This window comes from Camelus bactrianus, chromosome 7, assembly GCF_048773025.1.
Source record: "Camelus bactrianus isolate YW-2024 breed Bactrian camel chromosome 7, ASM4877302v1, whole genome shotgun sequence".
NCBI classification, from domain to species: Eukaryota; Metazoa; Chordata; class Mammalia; order Artiodactyla; family Camelidae; genus Camelus; species Camelus bactrianus.
The window spans coordinates 40100407-40119682 of NC_133545.1; the positions used below are offsets into that span (position 1 = coordinate 40100407).

The 19276-nt window shown below is 43.0% G+C and overlaps 1 protein-coding gene across 1 annotated transcript; it reads left to right on the forward strand.

The window, feature by feature from the left end:
• Nucleotides 1-30: 30 nt before the first annotated feature.
• Nucleotides 31-1044, forward strand: NEUROD6 (neuronal differentiation 6). The gene has a single exon (XM_010971223.2). The coding sequence runs from the start codon at nt 31-33 to the stop codon at nt 1042-1044; it is 1014 nt and encodes a 337-aa protein (XP_010969525.1).
• The last annotated feature ends 18232 nt before the right edge of the window (nt 1045-19276 follow it).

A 19276-nucleotide genomic window follows, 5' to 3' on the forward strand; every position in this document is an offset into this window, starting at 1 on the left:
TTTTTTCAGGTAATTTAAGATTAGAGAACCATGTTAACACTACCGTTTGATGAGTCTGTTGTAATGCCAGAATCCCAGATGTGCAGAAAGTTTTCTAGAGAATGCGAGGACCAGAAGCAAATTAAGAAACCAGAAAGCTTTTCCAAACAGATTGTCCTTCGAGGAAAAAGCATCAAAAGGGCCCCTGGAGAAGAGACTGAGAAAGAAGAAGAGGAGGAAGACAGGGAAGAGGAAGATGAAAATGGGTTGCCCAGAAGGAGGGGTCTTAGGAAAAAAAAGACGACCAAGCTCCGACTGGAGAGGGTCAAGTTCAGGAGACAGGAAGCTAACGCGCGCGAGAGGAACAGGATGCACGGCCTCAATGACGCTCTGGACAATTTAAGAAAAGTGGTCCCCTGTTATTCTAAAACCCAAAAACTGTCCAAAATAGAAACTTTACGACTGGCCAAAAACTACATCTGGGCACTTTCTGAAATCCTGAGAATCGGCAAGAGACCTGATCTGCTCACTTTCGTCCAAAACTTATGCAAAGGTCTTTCTCAGCCAACTACAAACTTGGTGGCAGGCTGCTTGCAGCTCAATGCCAGGAGTTTCCTGATGGGTCAGGGCGGGGAGGCTGCGCACCACACAAGGTCACCCTACTCTACCTTCTACCCACCCTACCACAGCCCTGAGCTCACCACTCCCCCAGGGCATGGAACTCTTGATAATTCCAAGTCCATGAAACCCTACAATTATTGCAGTGCATATGAATCCTTCTATGAGAGCACCTCCCCTGAGTGTGCCAGCCCTCAGTTTGAAGGTCCCTTAAGTCCTCCCCTAATTAACTATAATGGGATATTTTCCCTGAAGCAAGAAGAAACCTTGGACTATGGCAAAAATTACAATTACGGCATGCATTACTGTGCAGTGCCACCCAGGGGTCCCCTTGGGCAGGGTGCCATGTTCAGGTTGCCCACCGACAGCCACTTCCCTTACGACTTACATCTGCGCAGCCAATCTCTCACCATGCAAGATGAATTAAATGCAGTTTTTCATAATTAATGAGGAAAATGAAAATAAACAGTGGTCATTCACCTCCCCCGTCTAATTAAGACAAAGCAGATGCTTGTGGGCTGAGTAATTGGCACAACTCTATCTAAGGTGTTTACTAGTTTCTGGAGTGTGTTTCAACTATTGTGAGAATTTTCTATGTAATAATAAATCTCTTTTTGTATGAGAACTTCTTTTCCTTTCCTTTTGTCTGTAAAGCACTGTGATTCTGTTTCTACTGGAAGGATTTTTTTTTTTCATGTTTTATTTTCTTTAAATTCACTTAATTTGTTTGAACAAGGTGTCTAAGAATAGACTGTTGAATAAAGACAGGCACACAGCATAACTCAATGTCTATTTCAGTTGTACAGTAATTATAAAAATGCATGTTATTAAAATCAGATGAATAAAATGATGTGTTTATAATTATTAGGAATTCTATATTATGTATCTCTGAAAAACTGAACATTTAATATCGAGAATAACACTAAGCTGACAGTGATACTGGAAGATGCATTTGAGGATATACAACAGTATAAAAAGCTATGCAATTTTCTTTTTATTAAGGATGAATCTAAATGCAGTCAGTTGGTAACTATTCCTCTTTAAGGATTTGCAGATGGGGGCAACACGATATTTGGGTAGGTGGTGTCATAATTTTGGAACAATTATTTCAATCCTAAAGAAAAAAATTTCAGCACTTGTTTTGTATTGTTCAGAAATGATCTGTACAGGTTTGTTATCACAATGTACAACTGTGTTTTTCCACCCACATTTTTGAAGCAATTAAACATAGATATTTCCACTCGTAAAGGACATCTATTAGCTGTGATATTTTTGCATGATACTTCTTATTTCCTGGTACACAGCTGCTTTTTGTCTCCAACACCCCCTCCTCCCGATTTCAGAAATATTTCTGGATTTCAAAACCGGACGAGATAAAACAAATTTCTTAAACAAAATGGCCAAAGCGCTTACAAGATTTTTTTTTTTTTTTAAGTATCTTAAATGAAAGAAGAGGTGCCCATGAGGGTTAAACATCCTGGGGAAACAATGATAAATCCTGGTAACCTTCAGCTCGAGCCGAAATTCGGTGGCAAATTTCCAGCAAACACCAGAGTGGATGTTAAAAATGGAAGGTTTTACTCTGCGCCGTTTAAATAAGTCTGGCCGATTAGAGGCTAAATTCTGTGTGATTATAAGTTTCCTGCTGAAAGGCCACCCAAAACCTACTTGAATAGCGCTGGGGAGCTCACCCTCTTAAGCAGAACTGAGCCCCTTCTAAAATAAAAACCAAGGTGGTGGCAGTGACCTCCCTCCAGATGCCCTGGCGCGCAGGTTGCCTCCCGGGGGAGGAGGGGGACAGCTGCGAAGGCCGGTGAGGCCAGTAGAAACCGGTCCAAGGGTGACGGGACGGCGCGGATCTGGTGGGCCGGGGCAGGGGGTCCGCGCTCCTCGGCTGCTCCCACTTGTGCGCCCCGCGGGCATCTCCTGAGCCGGCGCAGGCCCGACTGCGCCTCGCGGGAGGCGCGGGGAGGTGGTGGAGGCGGCTTCCTGTCGCCTGCAATCACGGGGCGCCGGGACCCAGGCTGCACTGCCCGGCTCCGGCCCGCAGTGGGCGCCCTGGGGCTCCGGGGCCGTGGCTTCCGCGCCGGTCTTGCCCGCCTGAGAAACGGCTGCGCCGCCCGGGGAGCGGGCGGGCCCCGCATACGCTGCCCCGAACCGGGGAGGAGGCGACCTCTTGGTGGCCAGGCCCCGAGGGACGGAAAAGGGGTCTCCCCTTCACCCGCGTCGTCTGCCACGATGAGGGACGCGTGGCGGCAGCAGCGCCAGTTTGCTCAAGTTCGGCTACAAGCTGCCCCGTCCTGCTCCTCCGCGGCTGGCGGGGCTTCTTGAGCCGAGGACGAGACGCGCGGGGTCCCCGGTCCCTCAGCTCCCCCCGCGTTTAGCGCCCGGGCCTGCGGGGCGAACGCCCTCCGCGCTCCGAGGGGCAAGGGGGCCAGCGGCTGCCGGTGCGGAACTCGGCGGGCGATGGACGCGCTTAGAAAGCGGGTGTGTTATTAGCTCCTGCCTCTTCAAACTCTATGCGGGCAAGGGCAAAGGAGTCAGGGGAAGAGTTGGAAGTGTGCCCTCCAGGGATGGAGAGAAGTTTGCCTAAGGCAGAGAGCCGCCTGACCCCCGTCTGTCGCGGACACGGGAGTGGTTCGCGGCTGCTTCCTCGCTTTCACGCAGTACACCTTCCCTCCCTGGGACTGTGTCCAGGATTGCCCGGCCTTTCTAAGGCCCCTCAGACGCTTAAGTCTAATCACTGCTCACCCTCAGTAAACAGCAAGAAAGTGAGGAAGCATCTGGAACTAGAGGAATGTTTTGCTTAAAAAACAAAAACAAAACAAAACAAAACAGCAATTTAAGGCAGTTCTGTTTAGTCATTATAAGAAAGGGTGCGGCGTCCCCCAACCCTTGGTCCAAGGTGACCCGCATAGCGCCTGTTCAGTGTCTTGTTGGCCCAGACAGCCTTTGAAAACCACAAAATCTTTCCAGGGTCACAGCTCAGGTTGGAACTAGGGATTGCAACAGGAGATGCACTCTCCCGTCTCCTTTCTGGCAATATGGGAGAGCTATGAAGAAAAGCAGCTGGCTGAATGTCTGGGGGAAGAAGCGAACGTTCAGGAGCTCAGAAGCGGCGTCTCATCTCAGAGCTTTGTTCACAAGGAATTCGAGCAAGAGAGGGGTTTTAGGGCACAAACCCCAGAGATAATGAAATTTCTTCCATAATCTGGATGCACAAATCTGATGTGTGCTTTCTCCTTCAGTTGACTGAGGGAACCCAGGATACTGCAGTGTCGTGTGTGAGTAGGGTGTGTGGCACTGATCTCTGTGGCTTAATCATCCTTTGGATCCCACGGATGACCCCGGCATGGGAATCACCCAGCTGGCCCCCTTTACACTCATCGAGGGCATAGTGTCAGTTCTCTTCCCCAGCAGGGTCCTCCCTGTTCCCCATTGACTGCAATCCTGAAAAATCTTATGAATTATTCATTCATATACCAGCATCACAGATGCCATGCACTGCAGAATCCTACCTTTTAAGGTATCACTCCAATGGAAGGGAGGATAGTATAGTATAGAGAGGATAGTTTAGGAACAGGAAATGTTGGAGTCAGATAGATCTGGGTCAAGATCCTGCCTCACCAATAACCTCTTATTACTGCCTCAGTGAGATAGCATACAGCACCCAGAAGGCCTGAAGTCAGGATACCTTCGCTCCTTGCTCTCTTCCTGACCTCATGTTTCCCTCACCTCTCAGCACGAGAGGATGAGAGGTCTTTCTCTTTTCTGAACCCTTTTAATTACTGTCTTTCAAACTAATTAGGCATCTCTTCTTTTGAGCTGATTTATGTGAATCTTATATTTAACTTCTTGAAAGCTTGTCTTTTCTACTTTATCAGGATTAGTATATGTTTATTTATTCTATGTAAGTGGTCTCAACAAAATAAAGATGCATTTGTCTCATATAAAAGAAGTGGTAGGCAATGCAGGACTTGTATGGTTGCACGGGGGCACCAGAGGCCTAGGTTCCTTCTACCTTTCTACTCCACTAACCTTAGTATGGGGCTTCCATTCTCAAATTCACCTTATGGCCCAATATGGCTGCTGGAGTTCCAGCCATTGTACCCTCATTCCAATTAAGAAGAAGGAAAGGGGATGGCAAAAGGATGTCCCGCCCACCTGATCAGACCCCTTTAGAAAATATTTATGAAAGTCCCACTCAATGACTTCTACTTACATCTCACTGACCACCTCCAGATTTAGGAGCAGCTGGGAAATATATCCTTCTTATCAGAGTATATTGCCGCCTGGAATAAAATCAGGTCCTGTAAATAAGAAGGAGAAAATGGATGTTGGTGAGGTACCCAGCAGTCTCTGCCCTGCCTCCCCTTCTAAAATCTGAAGCCTCAAGAGCTTGGACCTCATTTTATACACTGTGTGGAGTACCTCAGCACTCTGCCTTGCGCATCATAGGTGTTCAATATAGCTTTTAATTGTTTTAAAAATCCTCTTGACAGTTCAGGAGGGAAACATTGTTCCAGGACATGTCTTCCATCTGTTGCTAATGAGATACCCTGCATATCAGACTTCTCCCGGACCACTGCTGCAGTACATCCATCCTTCAATGTCCCTTGAGGCACTGTCTTGAATCACACTGATCTCTCCACACTGCACTGCCCCTGGCCTCCAACATGACACTGTTGTGGCATCACTTGCCTTACCTAGAGAGTTCAGTCTGCCAGGTAAGAGACTGTCTTAGCTTATTTTCTTTTTAGTACAGTGAGCCCCATAACCTCCCAGCTGTGTGTGACCAGGTTTGCTTTCCTCTTCCCAAGACCAATGCCTTTAACTCTGCTGTCCAATTCCTTCTTCTCCTCCCTGAGATCTTATACTTTTCCCAAGTATTCTTTTTTATTTTCTGTTTCTACTTTTTTCTGTTTCTACTATCTCTTTCCTCTTTGATTACATACATTCATGTTACCAAATGGTCTCTTATGCTGCTCCCTCAGCCTGTAGATTCTAGGTAGGTTTGTTCTTAAGTCCAGTCCTCCTTACTCCCCTGGCAAAGTGCATGATTTCAGGCCTCTCGCTCTCTGTGTTTTGAAGGCATGAAAGGAGAGGGTTTCATCTACCATTCCTCATGCTAACTGTGCCTTTTCTTGGTCATGTCCCCATATTCAGATTGTCCATGCTGATGCCACCTCCTATGAAGCATCTTGTGGCTAATTCTGTACTCCAGTAGCTCCCCTGGCCACCACCTCTAACCTCCATCAAATGTCTTCTGGGCATCTGTGCTCTCCCTTGAAAATGCTTTCTCTCATCTCCTGACTCTGAGTCTCTGGCTTCTAAGGGAAAACATGTTCTTATGAAGAGAAGGTAGAGTGCTTGAGCTCCTGATAAGGGTCTCTTGCTTTAACCACTCAGTCCTCTTGGTCCCAGGGCACTCAACCACCCAGGGAGCTGGGTCAGGGTCGGTTCAAGCATCACCTCATGCTACACTCAAAGCTGCCGCATCTTGTCTCTCCTTGGACCTGTTATTGAGTTGTCTTCAATGCATCTGAGACATTCCCTCTTCGTGAGGGTGTCCCCCCTTTCTAACGGCAACTCTATTTCTTAATCAGGTTCCCAATGGAAATCAAATTGGGACAAGGTTCAAGTTCTTCCTATGAGCAGCGATATACCAGGAGCATAGGAAGGGGAGGATCCTCTCATCCTAAACATATTTGCTATAACTAAATAGAACAATGCTTTAATATACCATGAGGCAGAGACCCGGCAGTGTATATGAGACTTTCTTCCCAAATTGGAGAAACCACAACAAAACAACAACAAAGCACCTTTCTTCCTTCTAAAGCCCCCACCGAGACTCCGGCTCTCTTCCCTTCCTAGACAGAGTTCTTCAGTAAGCACCTGACACGGAATGTCTCACCTTCTTCTGGCACCTGCTTTTGGATCTGCTGTAGTCCTTCCTCCACCTCTACCATCTGAGGTCGCGTATGTTTTAATATTTATTCCTAAGCCATCAAAGCATACTGATGTTTAAAAAGAAAAAAGAGCTCTCCGCCGGCCGTCAGGAAGCTGTGGCGAGCCCAGCAGCCAGAGCCCCGCCCCGCACGCATGCGCGCTTCCGTGGGGCCCCCGGGGAGGGGCAGCGGCGGGAGGAAGGGGTGCGGCTCCGCCAGCCCATTGGGCGTCCTCAGGCCACGTGGCAAGGAAGGCGGCAGAGTCCCGGGTTCGCGGGAGGAAGGTGAAGAATAGATAAATAATAAAAAGGGAAAAGTGTGTAAAAGACACTGATAAAAAGAATTGGGATTTGAGGCTGGAAAAGTGGACCAGAGATCTCATTATACAAGGCGCTGGGTGCCAACTAAGGAGATGTGGAAGATCACCCAAGGGTGTAAGTCTGAGGTCCCAACCTGTCTAGTTACATCTATTAGCTTTGTGCCCCTGGGCAAGTAACACGGCTTTGCAGATTCTCAGTTTCTGGTAAAATAAGGAGCGTAAGAAGTAACACGGTATACTGTTGTGCAACGACTTGTTTGTTATTCAGTCCGTATTCCCTTTGCTCTCTCTGGCTGCCCTTGCCCTCCCGAGCTATTGTGGGAAGTTTCCTCACACTTTGCTAGCTTTTCTCTGTCTCCTTACAGCTCTTTCTCCTCTCACCTTTCCTCAGCACCCAGCCCTCTGCACCTCCTCCTTGTCTCGCAGACCTTATTTCTCCTCCTCCTGTGCCCGGTACATGAAAACTACCAGATCTGCACTTCAGCCCACCAAACGTCTTACCTTGGATATCCATCCCATTGTCCTCTAAAACTTAACACGTCATAATAAAACACTCTCCAAAACACTGCCCCTCCTGCCAGCACTGTTCAGGACATTCCTGCAGCTTCTTGTGAATAAACTCTCTGAGTCTTTTTTGGCTAAATGAGTATGAATATGAAAAGCATTTTGTAGAAATAAATGATATTAAATATTTCTCTTATTTCCTTACTCCAGCACACCAATCCCTTGGAGTAACATTTCTCATGGGTCTCATTTTCTATCTTATCAATGATAAAATGCATTTAATTTTTTATTTGTCTATGTCTTTTATATCAAAAGTAAAAACAACTGCTGACATCATATAGAACTTTAGAATTACAAAACACTTCCCACATACTCACTTTATTTAGTTCTAGGATCTTACCATGAGGTAATAATTCCTATAATTCTTATTTTTCTGGAAACAGAATCAGCAAAGTCGTGTCACTTGCCCATGGGCACAGAGCTAATGGTTATAAGTGGACAAAGCCAGTCCTCAGATTTTTGCCCCTTAGTTGGTACCCGAGGGCTTACGGATGGGCTATCTAGTCCACTTTTCCAATCCAATGACTTATTTCATTATATCAGGGGTTCTCACTTTTTTTTGAAGCATCAGTACACTTTGTTCAAATGATATCTTAGGAGCCAGCATACATGTGAAATTGTTTCTTACCTTTGTGAAGATAGATGTGGAGGGCCAAAAACCCAGACACCCCAACCCCTGCCCCAGCTCCTGAGATTTCTCTGAAAAGCAAAGTTTGGCAGCCTCTGCTCTACAGAAATGCATCCCTGGTTGAACCTGTTTACTGCCCACCCATCCACCTTTGTATCTTGCATTGTTCCGCTTACTTGAGAGTCCTCATTTCTGTTCTTTACCATCTCAAATTCATGTGTACTTCAAAGCCACCTCTTACATGAAGTCTATAGTGACGTCATGCCACTCTGAAGTCACAGCTCTATTATTTCAATCACATAGCTGTCAACACATTTTCACTGTCTAGATACTATGCTATATTCAGAATCTTATTTAGGCCATAAATTGCTATTTAAGTTAAGGATTTGATTAGATCGTATTCTCCATGTGAGCAGGGGCAATGTTTAATCCTCTTCATGTCCCTCCAGTGCATGCACTCATTAAGTTCTTGATTCATTGATTGTAATTAGGGATACAAGCTCTAGTTTCATTACAGAATAATCTCAGTTCAAAGGCAAAGCAGCGTAGTCTTTTCATATGCAACAACTGACACTGAGCAACCACATAAGATTCATATTTTCACCTTTAAAGTGAGAATAATAACACATATGTCATAGGGCTGTGAAGAGGAAATGCAGTCATTTGTGAAAAGTGCTTTGCCCACTCTCTGATTCAAAGCAAGCAAGAAGCTGATGGAACCAGCTATTATTTCTATTACTAATGTGGTATAAACATCTTAACTCCTGCTAAATCTGAACAATATGAATATTTTTCAAAGTACAGGTTAGATCCAGGTTGTATGTTATGATACAATTTTAGTCGAATACACTTAATCAGTATATTTTTAATAGAATAAAAAATAGAGTCCCTCACACACAGTAAGTCGTACTAGTTCATCTGAAATTTTGCTTCAGATACACACACACACACACACACACACACAGAGAGAATAATGCATATTTTATGAAATCAAATGTGAAAGACATTGGGAAGCCCCTGATCTGGAAGATACCTATGGTGGAATAAATGTATGAAAAAGCCAGAGAACACAAGCTCTAGAGATGCCTGCAACCAGGCTTGTAAACTGTGTTATATTTTATTCTCTACTGCATCTAGAGAGTTGCAAGTTTCCCACTGGGTGACTATGCAATGGGATCCCATGTCACCTCAAAGAGGATCTAGACGGGAATGTAGACTGACCAGCACCTTGGGAGAACTAGAATAGAGGGCAGAAAGAAATATGTACCAGATTCTCACTTTCCTCGTTGGATATTTCAGGGCTCTATAGACATATATTTCAATTAGTTTGTGACTCAGTGGCCTATGGAGAGAGGAATGGAAATATTACCAACCTTCCTTGCAAAACACTAGGACACCACTTTGGCAATTGCTCCATGCCTTCAAGAAGCCCCCAAATAATGGGTCTTGGCTGATATATTTTTCTGTCTCAACCGCGGCAGAAAAGTGGAGTATTCAATGAGAGGAGTTGTTTATTCAATAATTATTTATTGTGTCCTTGCTCTGATGTGTCCTTCCCTGTTCTGGGCCGTGAAGATACAGTGACATAGGAAGAGACAAGCTCCCCAGTCTTGTGGAGTTCCTGGTGTGGTGAGGGTGCTTATGAGAACTTCTCCCAAGAAGACTGTTCAGTAGTGCCTTCCTGTACCAGGTGCTGTGAAGAGGGTGCCGGAAGGGGCTGGACACAGGGGTGAGCAGGCTAGGTGTGGTCCCTGCTCTCTTGGAGCCTGAATGATTAAGGCCAAAAGAGCACGCATTTCATTCAACAAACATCTATTACTAAACTACTATTTTTCAGACACTGCATTAGGTGTGGACGATATAAAAATGAAAAAGACACTGCTCTCCAAGAACAGGGAGTCCAAGACACAAGATAGACACATAGATAAATAGAAATGAATAAATCAAAAACTTTAGTTGGGGCGGGGGGGGACACAAATGGAGGCAGAGCCACGGGGGAGGCAAGATGAGGAATTTTCCAGAGGAGACACTTGGGCTGGGCCAGGGTGAGTCAGAGACATTTCACAGGCGGACCAGTGTGAGGAGGTGTGAGGTGGGGGTGCTGCTTTTCCCCTCCTGCTATTTCCATCCAGATGGAAGTATGACCTTCTTGGCCTCTCGTTAATCTCCTGAACCTCCTCTCCAGGGAAGGAATATCTTAATCTGATTGGAAAGATATTGGGAAAGAACCTTGGGCTTGCTTGGCTCGGCTCCTCCTTCTTTCCAGGCAGTCTGCTCTCTGCGGGCCTGCAGTGGTCCAGGGTCTTTTGTGATTATCGAAACAGTCTGTCCATTTCTAGGGTTGAGTTAGCAAATTCATTTAGTTCACACTCTAAGCAACATTCTCTGACCTTAACTTTCTCAATTATAGAATTGATCTTTGAACTTCCATCTGCCTTGTTTCTTATCTTATTAAGCAATTGGATTTGAAGGGGAAGGGATGTTACTTACTGGGAACCCCCAATAAGCAACAGAAGTGAGTTTCAGGCAGAAACGTCACATAGGAAGGGGGAAGGTGCAAATCACTTTCAGAATTGCAAGTCCAATTTGATGGTAGTGTTTGGAGAAAGGCGGGATTTGTCTGAAGTGAGCCTGGATTAGCTGGCCAAGGCCACAGCACAGCAGGTCTGCAGCAGAGTCAGCTGAAGACTCTTACACAGAGGAGTCTATCAGCAGATTTGCATTTGTATCACTGTGATGGCAAAGTGAGAGGTGCAGCCAGAACCCAGGAACTGATCAGGAAATAGCTCCAGTGAAAGAAGACAGTGGGATGGATAGAAAGCAGAGGAGAGACCTTAAGGGTGATGAATAGAGAGAAATCATAGGACATACTGCCTGGACCTGGAAACTGAGGAAGAACAATTATACATCTGTGGCTTGGGTCAGGCAGGTTGGGATGAGGAAGTTATGAGGCCCTCAGCTTTTAACTTGTTGAGGTTAAGCACTTCGTGGATAGTCACGGTCCGGCTATGTAGTAGGCAGTTCTCTAAGCCTAGAGTTCAGGAGAGAGGTCTGAGCTGCAGCTGCAGACTTAAGGGCATGAATGGCTCCATCTGTGAGTGTGAGTTTCTAAAAAGGAAAGAGTAAGACTAGAGTGCTGATAGTATCCTCCAAGTATAGTCTTTCTCCAGTGTTAAATATTCCATAGGATAAGTTCTCTGTTTGTATTTGGAGTTATTATCCCAGATTCCTCTCAGAATTACTGCAGGAGATGTTGCATAACTGTACAAAACCAGGCCACTGATTTCTGGATAGGATTACTAAAGACCATGCAGACAAGCTAAAACATGGTTCCTAATTACAAGATGTTGGAACAATATTGCTATAAAGTTTTTAAAAGTTCTTTGTTGTAAAGTTCTGTGTCATGAAATCAGATGGTAACAGGAAAAGGCCAAAACTGACCACTCGACACCATTCTATCACTTAAGCTGAACAAGCAATTGAGGAAGTGACTGGAGTGATTTATTTAACCTCTCTAACCATCAGTATCCTTATTTGCAATTGTGAGAACCGTAACAATTACTTGAGAGCATTTAGGGGAAGATTTAATTAGATATTGTATGTAAATCACTCAGCATATCTGGCACATGACAAGTGCTCAATAAGTAATAATTATTGTTATTATTTGTGAAATAGTTGAACATTGTTAATGATACAGTTCCAATTACTTACATGCAGATTACCCATAGCACTATTTTTTAAGTACAAGCTAGCTTTCCCTTTTTTTTTATCTCCTCCTTTCATTGCCAGTCTGCGTTATTCAGGGAAGGCCAACTAATTTTAATATTATTCAATATCAAAAATAATTAGGAAGAAAAATCTGTAGCCAAAATAATACAATACATTTTAAAAGTCATATATAAACATATATTATATTATTTGTAAGTGTAGAGGTTTCATTCCACTATTCCCTATTGTCACAGGTCGTCTTTGACACGGAGCCTAAGAAGAAATGGGCCATTTGACTTAGCTGCGACCCCACCCGCTACTTCCCATGGAAGAGGAAGGGAATCAATATTAATGAATGTTTATTGAAACTATTACACGACCAGCACTATGTTTCATTTCATCTTACATATTGGTCTCAACAGCGCAGGGAGATGAGTTTGGTATGAGAATGTCATTTTACAGACGGAGACCGAGATTCAAAGCAGTGAAGCAACTTGTCCAAGCAAGAAATGGTGGGACCTGGAATTCACCCCAGGTCTGCCTGACCAGCAACCTCAGTCTCCCCATGAGCTTTGTGTCCCCCCCAGAGAATTACAGTAGCTCAAGCAAATGAGGCTTCTTTGAAACAGGTCTCACTTACGTGCTTCATGTGTACTTTCTCATTTACTCCTCTGAGCAACCAGGGGGACACATAATATTATTGACCTCCTCAGGAAACCGAGGCACAAAATCCAGCCCAGGGTCACACAGTTGAGAAGTAGTGGGATGAAAATGCTATCCAAGGGAACCTGCAGTCTCCCCCGCCAAACTGAACTGCCTCACTGGAGACAACCAGCCATAATCTTCAAAGTTTTGCACTAACAGGAAAGCATGATTGGTTTCAAACCAGCAGGGAAGAGAAAATGATAAGCTGTATGATAAAGACAAATCACCTATAAAATAGGAAAAAAATACTTTTAACAAGCCAGTTCCCACCTGGCTGTACTGGGATGGTGACTGCTACTGAGTAATTACACAACCATTGTTTATCAACCAAGTTATCCAGCTTGAGCAAAATCGTTTCCTGTCTAAAAATCTGGTGTTAGGGGAAATAGTAAATGAACTCTTAAGCTTTCAAAATGATAATCTAGCATTACTTAAAAGTCTACAAATTTGTTCCTAAATGTATTTAAATCTTACCAGCGAACATGATGCTTGGTTATTAAAAAGTAATTCTGGAGAAATTAGCTTGCAGCTACAAAATTAATATAATTCATTTATTACTTGCAGCCACAAATCAAGATGCTGTTAACACTGCTACACACAATTTAATATGCACAGTAAGTTTCCATATGGCTTCAATTTTAGGTTTCTGGTCACTCCATTGAATCATTTACAGAATAGCCCAGCATGGCTAGTCAGAGGGTGCTTGACCTAACCAGTGCGAAGCTTTGACTTTCAAACTATAGAATTAAAGGTTTGATTTATTTCTTATTTTTATCATATTAAACAAATATATATTTTTCTGGAATGTATCTCTTTAATGTAGTATCAAAGATCTTGTGAAAGAATTCATCAAATGCCTTCATGAAATGCAGATAAACTATATTAATACTTGTTCTTTTTTTAATTGAAGTATAGTCAGTTTACAATGTTGTGTTAATTTCTGGAGACCAGCATAGTGATATATATATTTTATATATATATATACACACACACATACACACACACACACACACACACATATACACACGCACACAATATTAATATATGTTCCTTTTCATATTCTTTTTCATTATAGGCTATTATAAGGTATTGAATATAGTTCCCTGTGCTACACAGTAAGACCTTGTTGTTTATCTATTTTATATATAGTAGTTAGCATCAGCAAATCCCAAACTCCCAATTTGTCCCACCAACCCCTTCCCTCCAGTAACCATAAGTTTGTTTTCTATATCTGAGTCTGTTTCTATTTTGTAAATAAGTTCAGGTCTTTTTTTTTAGATTCCACATATAAGTGATATCATGGTATTTTTCTTTCTCTTTCTGGCTTACTTCACTTAGTATGACAATCTCCAGGTCCACCCGCATTGCTGCTTATGGCATTATTTTATTCTTTTTTTATGACTGAGTAGTATTCCATTGTATAAATACACCACAACTTCTTTATCCATTCATTTGTCAATGGACATTTAGGTTGCTTCCATGTCTTAGCTATTGTAAATAGTGCTGCTATGAACATTGGGGAGCATGTATCTTTTTTGAGTTAGAGTTTCCTCTGGATATGTGCCCAGGAGTAGGATTGCTGGATCATATAGTAAGTCTATTTTTAGTCTTTTGAGTTTTTTAAGGAATCTCCATATTGTTTTCCATAATGGCTGCACCAAATTGCATTCCCACCAATAACGTAGGAGGGTTCCCTTTTCTCCACATCCTTTCCAGCATTTATCATTAAAGCAAATATATTTTTAAATATATAGGCTTACTATTACACAGAGATTTAGTGATGAAGAAAAACCCAAAACACCCAATCTCCAGTGCTAGCCAAGACATTTATTCTTTCTGATTTCCAATTTCCTTCTTTTCACTGCTTTTCCTTAGAAGATGAAGGACAGGGAAGAGAAACACACATACCCCTATTTGATTTATTTCAGAACATTGAGATAAAAGAATTGTTTGGAGTTTAAACCCTCTTCTTTGTGATTCTGCCAGAATGACATGTCCTCTGGGTTCCATAGCTAGATTTCATGCCTCCATTAAAAGGAGTTCAAGTTTCCTAGTGAATGAGATACACAGCTTGCATCATTCTCGATGAGAAACAAACATAATAATTGTACTTCATGTCTCAGGCCTAAAAGAGAACAATTAGCCTAAAGAGTAGGAAATATGTCTCTCACCTGTGTCTTCGTTTTCTTAAGAACTTGCGTCTCGTGAACCATCTCCATGGAGCTCCCTTAAGGCGTTTTGTGCAGGCAACCACTTTTCTTCCTTCATCATTCCCACCATGAAGACCGGTTGAACAGATCAAAAAACTCAACCACTTTGCTTGTAGAAGTTGTCCTGGGAAGGATCTCTTCATCCATCGTGATGAAGTCCCTACTTAAGTTACCCCGTTTCATTCTGTTAAGTCTTGCCAAATTCTTTTTACTGTGGCTTTCAAAAATTAAACCGACAAGGGAAACCTATGATTCAGGGGAAAAAAATCAGTGCCAGAGATAGCTCAACTTTATATTTGGCAATTGCACTTTATTCTTCTGTTACTTGCAGGAGGGGTGGGTGATTGAGGGGGAAGGACGATGGGAGCTGAGAATACAAAAAGGAAACATGCTTAGTTCTGACTTGTACCAGGCAACGATGCTCTCACTAGAAAAGGGAGCAAGGCTGCACGGGGGAAATGACCCCAAAGGGTTTCTGTTCTCAAACCAATGCAAAAGTGCACATCCTTGTAGAAGACTACTGGATTTTGATCCTGAGCTAGAAAAAGTGGAGTACTTAGAAAAGAAACATTCTATAAAGATCAGTGAAGAAAATTAGAAACACAACATTGATAACTCTTAACAACTAGCAAAACAGGAACCAAACTATACCCAAGAGTTTATTTCAAAGCTTGTTCTAATAGTGGTGCTTCCCACCTGTACGGATGATACCCATAAGTGCTATTTCACGTGGATTATCACCAAAACTTTTTGACGTATTGTGGCAAATAAATGTAATTACTAGTCTTGGATATGGAAAAGCAGAGAAGGTGTCTGATTCACTCACACACTGTTAGCAAGTGGCAGTTTAAATTAGACCCAAGTCTTTCAAAAACCCGTTTCACAGGCCTTCCGTAGTATTGCTCAAAAAGTCCTGGTAATGTCTAAGTTGTATTGTTTCAGTAAAGTAGTGGCAAAATTTTGCTTTAAGGATTAGACAAGTATGACTTATGTATTTTCAAGAAACAGTGTACCAAAGTATTATTTGTGTTTCATGACTTTTAAGAATTGACTATATTTCCTTGAAAGTTTCACTCTCAATCTAAATACTTAAGATGTCTGCAAACGTTGTGAATCTATCAATTGGAATACAGACTTCAGACCATGGAAAATGTTGCACCCTTGTAGGAGGCCTAAAGAGCCACTGACAGGTTAGGGTGACATTAATGAAACGATGAAAATGTACTGGTTAAGAAAACTTTAGAAGAAAAGAAAATCTGAATCATAGATTTTCTTTGTCCTCCCCAATCTGATCGTGTATTTATTATCCATCCCTCTCTTGACTTTTCTGGGATATTCACTCTATCACCTAGTTGTATTGTATTTATTCACTTTATGAGCTTTAAGAATTCTATATACAGGTGGCCCTCCATATCTGAGGCTTTGGCTTCTGTGGGTTCAGTCAACTGTGGATCAAAAATATTTGGAAAAAAAAAAATTCCAAAAAGCAAAATTTGAATTTGCAGTGCAGAGGAAACCACTTACTTAGCATTTACACTGTATTTGCAACTATTTACAGAGCAGAGCATTTACATTATATTAGGTATTAGAAGTAATCTAGAAATGATTTAAAATATACGGGAAGATGAGCATAGATTATATGCAAATACAACAACATTTTACTTAAAGGGCTTGAGCATCCATGGATTTTGGTATCTGCAGATGTCCTGGAACCAATCACCCATGGGATACCGAGGAACGACTGTATATCCATGTAGAGCCATATCTTCTATCAAACTGTAAATCCTGGTCATATTGTTAACCCACACAGCACTCAGTACAGCACTCAACACAGTTTCTTGCACACAGCAGATGCTCAATAAATGTTTGTTTATCTGAATCCATTCATATTGTATTCAGAAAGTACCCCATGTGTTTATCAAGTGCTAATCTTGTCAGAGAAGACGAGAATGACTCTAATTTGTGTTTACTATCAGTTTGAAGTGCTAATTTCTTGCCTGGTTTTAGAATACCCAGCATCCAGGCTACCATGAGGAACCTGACGTATAGACAGTGCAAAAAGGCACCTGAATAAATGGCAACAGTATTTTGTGTATATCATTTTTCTCCAGGCGACCCCAGAAAGAAAAGTAGAAACCCTGTTAATGTCTTTTCATAAGTTCAGGAAAAGGAGGCATTGCCCCTTTAAGAAACCACTTATGTCAAAAGGTTGGTCAGAGGTCAGGCTGTAAAACTACAAGATTAGCACAAAGTACTAGTGAGTACACTTTCCTGGTTGTTTGTTAATGGAACGAAAGACTCAGCTTCAAAGGGAAAGCTAGGCAGGAAAATAATGAGGTGGAGGAAAATTACTCCCTCCTGATTAGAAAAGGATCATTAGGAGGGAGTCACACTGAGGAGCCCTAGTGGGGCTCTGATCTCTCCAGTTCAGCTTTTCCTAAGCAGCGTGGGGCTGAACACCACGTGGAACCGAGAGCTGAACAAAACACCAGGGCTGGTTCCTCTTCTTGCAGAGAGACGGGGGCAGTTTGGTCGGACAGAGAGCACTGAAAAGAAAATAAGAGCAAGGGACCAAAGATGCAAGTCCCATCAACTGCAAGAAGTGCTCGCCTGATGGTTCTAGAGCCCAGATGTTCAGGACCGCCTTTTAGAACTGAAAACTGTGGCACTTCAACTCCTTCTGTCCGTCTGGATGCAGAAGGACACAGAATCAGGGTTAGGTAAGAGGGGACCGACAGCAGGTACTTGAACACAGTGGACAAGCAGTGAGAAGGTATCTGATTGTTTACATGATTATATTCTTAATAATGTGTCCTAATTCTATCCTTCTCTATGTGTGATGTAACACAAATCATAGTGCTTAGAATTTTTCATAGCTGTATAATAAAAGTCACCGTCCTGCTTAGTGTTACTGTTTCTCTCTTCCCAGAGAGAATCATTGTCTATCATCCATTAATGACTTCTTTTGGCTAATATTACAGATTCTGGCTATGTGATCATAAGCACACTGAGTGCCTGACACCCTCAGCTGGAGGCAGCCTTACTCAGTGAGATCCATGGTTGGTGCCATTGCTCAGGAGTGGCACAGGGGCCATATTGCTTATTAGTCCCAGCCATGGTGATGAGGCACCTGTCATGTGAGCGGACAGGTGTGCTTCTACTTGCCAAAGCCCCGTACTGTGTGTCCTGCTTTATCAGGGCGTTTTCTAGAAACTGGAGCAGCATTTATTGTGCCTTTTCTGCCCCACAGGCCTGGAGATCTTGGGAATCCTGAATGTTACTGCCTAAGTCCCTTCAACTCCTCTTCGCAGAGACCAAAGTCTTAACAGACAGATGACCTAGTGCTCTTCCTTGACACACCAAACGAGTTCCCAAATTAAAATGTCCAGATCAGGCTTTTAAAGTTTTGTTTGCGTAGTTTAATGTTTGACAAGCTTTTCATTGTTAGTTTTGATGATACCAGGATTGCACATTCATTGTAAAACATTCAACTTTTAAACCTAGATAACAAACTATTAAATAAAATATGTCCTAGCCTCCCCTTTTGACAAATATGCCTGCAGAGTGTACAGGAAGGCCTAGTTCAAATGGAGAATAATCTGAGTCCTTGGAGTTTCTCCCTGGACCCTGGCAGTGTGGGGAAAGACAGCTTTTAGCTGCAAGCATGCCCTGCTTTTCTTCCCATCCCTGACTCCACTTGGCCATCACTTGAGCCTGAGTAAGCGTGGTCCACTCTGTAAGGACTGACCCAGCAGGTCAGCAGCCCAGAACACAGGCTCAAAGCCATTTGGGAAAGAAATTCTGGGCCTTGGGCACCTGGATCTTGGTCCAGGGTGTGTGCAAAGACTCAAGGTGAACACCTGCCTTTAACCTGCTGTCCCTCTGCGTCCCTTTCTCACCTGGCCTCTCCTTAGAGATGAACATTTTAGGAGCTGGCTAAGGGAAGCTGACTTGGGGATACATTCAGTCTGGGGATACTGGGATCTATTTGTGCAGTGCTCTGTCATTTCACAATATTGCTGGCTCTTCAGATGTAGGAATGGCTTCCTGGAATAGTCCTTCTACCCAAATGGGCTGGCTTCTCCCCAAACTGAGAAACGAAGCTGCAGCACCAGAAGTCATGTTACCATACTGTGTGTCCTAGAGTACCTGGCATTGTGTTAATGGGGGGAAAATAAGAAGCTGGAAGCTAGTCCATTGGAAATTCTTCCAATTATCATATACGTATAGTCGTAAGTGGAACTTTCAGTCTCATCCAGGTCTGGGCAAATGGAGTTCTCTCCTGTTAGGAATGTATCTGATAAGGCAACATATCCAAGTATAAATGGATCATACATTTCCCCCACTTTTTGATGCAATGACACATTTGATAGAGCTAACACACACACACACACACACACACACACACACCATTTTAATTGCCATTTGTAAAGACATTTTGGGATGTTCAATAAAGCAAGTGTGAAATTACAAATCTTGATTTGAACATATGTGAAGTATATCTTCTTTGCTAATAATTAAATTCATTTGTAAACACACACACACAATTTGAATAAAAATGATGGGCCATTAAACAAAAGTGATACTGCGATCGACT

What these genes read in the sequence shown, in the direction of transcription:
- NEUROD6 (XM_010971223.2), top strand. Translation starts at nt 31, where the DNA reads ATGTTAACACTACCGTTTGATGAGTCTGTTGTAATGCCAGAATCCCAG.